This window comes from Triticum aestivum, chromosome 2B (assembly GCF_018294505.1).
Source record: "Triticum aestivum cultivar Chinese Spring chromosome 2B, IWGSC CS RefSeq v2.1, whole genome shotgun sequence".
Taxonomy (NCBI): Eukaryota; Viridiplantae; Streptophyta; class Magnoliopsida; order Poales; family Poaceae; genus Triticum; species Triticum aestivum.
Window position 1 is genome coordinate 683317856 of NC_057798.1, and position 6268 is coordinate 683324123.

General features: G+C 43.7%; 1 protein-coding gene across 2 annotated transcripts; it reads right to left on the reverse strand.

Annotated features, from left to right (window-relative positions):
- Positions 1–928: 928 nt before the first annotated feature.
- On the reverse strand, positions 929–6084 carry LOC123046690 (uncharacterized). 2 transcript variants are annotated; one of them, XM_044470102.1, is made up of 7 exons: positions 5838–6084; positions 5372–5492; positions 4562–4915; positions 4108–4476; positions 3330–3398; positions 2020–2373; positions 929–1933 (listed from the first exon to the last, which is right to left on the reverse strand). In XM_044470102.1, the coding sequence occupies exons 2-7, from the start codon at positions 5468–5470 to the stop codon at positions 1370–1372; spliced, it is 1809 nt and encodes a 602-aa protein (XP_044326037.1). In that variant the 5' UTR covers positions 5471–5492; positions 5838–6084; the 3' UTR covers positions 929–1369. The 2 variants fall into 2 exon arrangements, with proteins under 2 accessions (XP_044326037.1, XP_044326038.1); XM_044470103.1 differs by having other exon boundaries at positions 5372–5489; positions 5838–6082.
- Between the last annotated feature and the right edge of the window lie 184 nt (positions 6085–6268).

Consider the following 6268-nt stretch of genomic DNA (forward strand, 5'->3'; position numbering starts at 1 on the left):
ACAAAAAAAAGAGTAGTAGGCGTCATCTTGATCTTGTTAAGCAAGTAGTAGTAGTAGAAGAAGCTTGACGGAAATTTACAATTCCGCATTCAAAGTTTCGACAGAAAAATGGTCAAGCCGATTCAGGCATCACTGCATTCTCGTCAGAGAATTATAATAGGGTTGTTATGAATGTGGCATGACTTCAGCCTGCCAAAGAACTCCTGTCACTCTCCGTCAAGTAATCAAGTCAAACATTTGCTAGCTGTCCCATCATCAGCCACGATCGCTTGGCCGCGTCCATTTCCTCCTCGTCCCGATGATTGATTTCAACGGTGTAACGTAAACGGAATTCAGAGGTAAATTGGGGGATCGGCAAGCCTGCAACATAACCACAAGCTGGTCTCCAGTGCAGTACGAGCGGTACTAAAAGCGAAGCTTCGTAAGTGGATCGTAAACCTACCACGCGTGTATACGCACGTACTCCCTCCCTCCGTAAACTAATATAAAAGTGTTTAGTGATCTAAAAGCTAGAGGGAGTATTATATTAATCTACAGAGGGAGTATCAATTATACTGGCAGGTACTCTGGTATTTTCCCAGGTACTCTATTGTTGAATAAATTTGCACGTTTTTCTCAACAAAAAATATAAAAAATTTAAGACATCACCAGCTGCATCTGAAAGCTGGCAAGTACAGTACCAGCACCAGATATCATGTGATCACAACTGATTATTACTCCCTCTGTTATATTATGGGATGGAGGGAGTAGTATTTGGTTGCTGTTGGTGATTGGTCAGTGATCTTATCTGCAAGTACTCCCTCCGTCCCGTGATATAAGAACGTTTTTGACTAATGCACTTATATTATGGAATGGAGGGAGTAGTTTTTTTAGCGCTTGCAAGGTCAAACTCTCCTTGCTTAAATATGTGCGTCTGTTCTCTATCGAATTCTAAGTGTAAAACTGGCGTACGAAATTGCATTACATCATCACATGCCACTCATCAGTGGTCGGTAGTACATACCAGCAAGCGTCCCAATAACAATATGGCAACAATGACCAAGTGAGCTGAGAACAGCATCAGTTAAAACATCAAACATAAAATTACTTTGCCTTCCTGGCTCATCCTGACATGCCTGCCTAACACGGCATTCAGCATGTGACATCCTCCATCTCCAATTATCATACCAAACCATGGCATCTTCTAGCATGTACAGGATCACGCATATAAAGATCAGCTGCATTCCTATGTTATGGTCCATACAAAAAACTACTCCCTCCGTCCCATAATATAAGAACGTTTTTGACACTAGTGTCAAAAACGTTCTTATATTATGGGACGGAGGGAGTAAGTATTACCATAGCCCAACCCTACCATCGTAGGTACCAACTAGGCCGAGAGGTGGTTCTTGATGTACCTATTAACCCAGATCGTTTTGTGAGGCACGCTAAGCTTGTCAAATGCCCTGGCAACGTGAGCATTCTCGCACAAATAAGCATAGTAGTGGGCAAGATGCTCCTGTTCAAACCCTGGGAGGCTCTTCATGTTCGCCCAAAGGTCGTCGGGGACATCAGTGTCTCTCCTACTGCATTTCTCTATGGCTTCTGCTAGGCGATCGAGAACACGGGTCATGGTACATAGCAGCCTGTCATCGTTTTTTACCTTGGCTTTCTTTGGTGGGGGTGGGGGAGGTAAGCTGTCAGACGAATCACCACTGTTCCCTTCATCGGTGCTGGTAAAAGACATTGCGGCCTCTTCAACACCTTTAGGAATAAGGGCATTCACCCAATTCACGTTTTCATTTTCGATTCCATTCTCAGGCGCGCCCCTAGCAAGAGACTCGTTGCTACTCCTAGCTGGCCTGGATGAAGCCATGCCTTTGACAAAGATTGTCGCCATCTCACGATAGTTCTTAATTGGAGTGTTCAAGAAATCAGCATCATGATGGTGGTCCTGGCAAGTAATACACGGGAAATTGTTTAAAAAGTATATGCAGCAATGTCGTCACAGCCAGTAGAGAACATAAACTTCAATCTTACCTTAACGTGAGCTGTGTAATGCTCATGATTAAGCACAATGGTGCAAGTACTCGCATCCCAAAGAGCGCCACTTAAACTCTTGAGTATGTTAACCTTTTTCCATATTTTCTTCCATTTCCTAAGATGGTTAGAAATCTGTGCAGCATTCACTTGAACCCTAAAGTGCTCACACAAAGCCTGAGCACAACTTTTAAGATGAACTTGCTTGAAAACATGAGAGGGTCTAGTTCCACTGGCCACTAGGTTAGTCAAGAACTGAAGCACAAAGGATGACATGGCATTTGTCCAAACAAGTTGCCCACCACCACCATTAGTACCCGCAATGTTATCCGCATGCTGTTCCAAGTTCATTCCCTACGAATTAACAACACGGTCTGATTAAGAAAACAAGAATCTGGTAATAAACAATAATTTGCCAACCATATCATATAAATTATAAAAAAAGCAAAATTATACTATATGATAACAACAACATTTTACATATAGGCATTACAAACTAATGGTCATAGTGGTTTTGAGAACCGATATTTTGGCAAGGGATTGTTGAAATTTGAGCATGTGTCTATGATCATGTACTTCCTCCCTAATCCCTATGCAACCTACAGGAAAAATTTCTGGTAGAAAAGGAAACAGTATGTTGGGGAGGTGATGTTCTACAAACATGTAAAATTTCAAGTCAAATTCATTTGAGAGGTATGAGCAAATTCAGCAATGAATGGTGGCAAACTGTAAACATCACTATTCATGCTGAATCTGTTTTACATGCCTCCCAAATGATTATGAGTTCGAACTTGACATTTTACATGTGTAGAACATCATGCTCCCAACATTTTACATGTGTATAGAACTATTATATATACATGGTTTCTATGGAGTTTTCATTATGACTTGGTTTCCACTGGATATTTTCCCACTACCTAGACATGTGAGGTGCCCAGGTACTTCCCAGTAGAATAAAACAGTGGCTCTTTCCTTACTTTGTGAAAGAACACAATTGTGATGCAACTATGGCATTATCCACTTGAGTAGTGAAGGGGAAGAATGGGATTGCATCATCAAGAATTCAAATTGACACTCAACATTTCAAATCGGCGGCTATAGGAGGTTGATATCCTTTTTACAAAGCTACCCCAGACAGTCAATGTCAAGGACCTCTGGCTTTAGCTAGGTAAGTGGTGTCCCTTATAAGGGATCTAACAAATAAAAATGAGAAGCCGACTGAAGCAATTGCTGGCATGCATTCTATTTATTTTGTTGCGACAGTGGGCCGCAAGTCCTTGTGTGGTGAAAGCACTTTGAAGAAAACTTACATGTGATATACCCACGTCTGGCTGCATAGCTGGAGCATCGCGTTGTTGTGATAAATCCAAGTGAGACATCTGGGATAAATAAGGAGATTTATTTTGTTGAGAAAGTATAATCATAATACAGGTTTAATTTAGTAGCAAACTGCAGCATTCAAATTTCACATAGAAAAATCAATACATCAAGGCAGGAATTATCTTCAGAGAATGAAGTAGGTCTATGCTGTATGTATAATGATGAAGTAAGAATGACAAAGAACTCTTGTCACTGTCCATCAGGTGATCAAGTTGAATATTTGCAATTGCAAGTTCCCCAATCATCAACATTTTTTCACATCATCTGTGTTTTTTGTATTTCTCTAAATGATTGACTTATACATATAATTTGGAGATAAATTGGTGATCAGGGTCCAGATGCTAACTGCGAGACCATCGGTATCCAGCTGTAACAATTGATACTAGCTGTGAAAGTTTGTAACTACCACATTTCAGTTAGAACTACTCCATTTGTTGAATAACCTTTTAGAATTTAACCAGATATAAAAAAGGGCAGCCCGGTGCATGTAGCTCCCGCTTGCGCAGGGTCGGGGAAGGGTCCGACCACTTTGGGTCTATAGTACGCAGCCTTTCCCTACATTTCTGTAAGAGGCTGTTTCCAGGACTTGAACCCGTGACCTCATGGTCACAAGGCAGCAGCTTTACCACTGCGCCAAGGCTCCCCTTCTTTATAGCTGAAACTATACAAGTACAATCAATATTATTTGGGCATGTCAACATGGTTTACCTTGGCCTTCTTTGGTGGTGGTAAACTGCTAGAGGGATCACCAAAGTTTCCTCCATCAGTGTTAGTAAAAGATTGTGTGGCCTCTTCACAGGTTTTGCCATTCTCGATCACAACGATAGCAAGAGGGTCACTCGCTTCATTAGTTTTTCTGTTTTCCATTTCATTCTCAGTCACATTTGTAGCAATAGGGTCACTCTCCCCATTGGTATCTTCATTTTCAAATTCATCATCAGCCACGTCTGTGGAAAGAAGCTCATTGCTACTCCTGCTAGCATATACACCTGAAACCATGCCGTTGCCACAGATTGTAGCCATCTCATGATAGTGCTCGATCGGAGTGTTCAACAAGTCGGCATCACTATGGTGGTCCTGCCAAGTAATACACAAAATATTAGACAAAACAGAAGCAACAATGACACCACCATGTGGAAACAAACATACGGTGCAATCCTACCTTAACGTGACTGGCATAATGCTCCTGATCAAGCACAATGGTGCATGTATGCTCATCCCAAAGAGCACCACTTAAGCTCTTGAGCTTGTTAACCCTTCCCCATATTCTTTTCCACTTCCGAAGGTGGTTAGAAATCTGAGCGGCAGTTACTTGAAGCTTGAAGCGCTCGTTCAAAGCCTTTGCACAGCTTTTATGATGAACTTGCCTGAAACTGTTGGAGGCTCTAGTTCCACTGGTCACCAGGTTAGCCATGAACTTAAGCACAAAGGACGACATGGCGGTTGTCCAAACAGCCTGCTTGCCACTAACGTTGTTAACCGGCATGTTATCGGCATGTTGTCCCAAGTTCATTCCCTGGCATAACAATTACAGACCCGATTAATAAAGCAAGAATCTGGCAACAAAGTAAATCCATGCATAGTGCGAATGTGAGAAATGTACAGCAAAAGCCGAGACATGCAATAAATCAAGCACAAATTCCTAGCTGCAAAACTGCAATTTCCATCGATGAGATCTTGCACAAATTGTTCATATAAGACTACCATTGCAGCAATTTCTAAATGACATAAAAAAAGACTGCAAGACTAACTGCACATTCACTGAATAAGTGAATAATGAAACTAAGGAATAGCAATTTCCAAAATTATGCAGGAAAAATCAGTAAATAATGGTTTTGGTTGTTCAAGCGTCAGGAACATCATGGCAAAATCGATTCGATTGCAATCGGATCGAATCCAATCCAATCCTAGTACTCACTAAGCACAAACCCTAAACTACATCTACCAGCAAAGGGGAAACAATGAAACATACCGGAGCGGTGTCTGTTGGAGCGTAGGCCGGCTGAAGAGCAAACCCTGGCGGGAATGCGGGGCCGCCCGAAGAGGATGACCCGGCTACCACCAGGGGCATCGCCGATGCGCCGGTGCTCCTACTGGAAAGGGCACCATCGTTCATATAAGACTACCATTGGAGCAATTTCTAAATGACTTTAAAAAAAAGGGACTGCAAGACTAACTGCGCATTCACCGAATAATGAAACTTCAGAATAGCAGAAAAAAAATCAGTAAACGATGGTTTTGATTGTTCAAGCGTCAGGAACGTCACGGCAAAATTAACTGTCTGCAGTTGTTGCAGCAACATGTCTAAATCGCCTGCATACACAACGCAGTATTCGTCTTTTCCCGTATTTGGGAGCGAAGGAAAATGAAAAAGATTGACTAGGGCTGCCGGAACATGAATCAACTGAGATACAATCATGTGATTTGGTGTCCCATACCTAGGGCTGCCGGAACCCGGTCGCCGCCGGGCACCTCGCCGCGCTGGTAAGGGGAGACGGGCCGGGAAGCTGAGAGGGGGGCAGGCAGCTCCGGGGCGCGTCGCCTACCGGCCGGCGGAGGGAGGTGGGTGGTGAGGTGGGGGAACGACTGGCCGCTCGGCGGCAAGGGACGGGACGGGATGGGTCGCGCTCGATCCAATCCCGTATCGTTTGGTTCATCTCTCTCCAGCCGTATGCATCGCTCGGTCCAGCCAGCATCAGCATATTCCTCCGACGGATAGGACCCTGGGCCGCTGGCTGATCTTCGCCGTCGGTTTTGTTGTGGACGGTCACGATGCGTCTTCTCCGATGCTTCCGCTCCCTACAGGGCCGGCCCAGGCCCAGGCCCAGTGCAAGTGACTGCGCCATTTGCTGCTTCCTCCGTCTTCTCC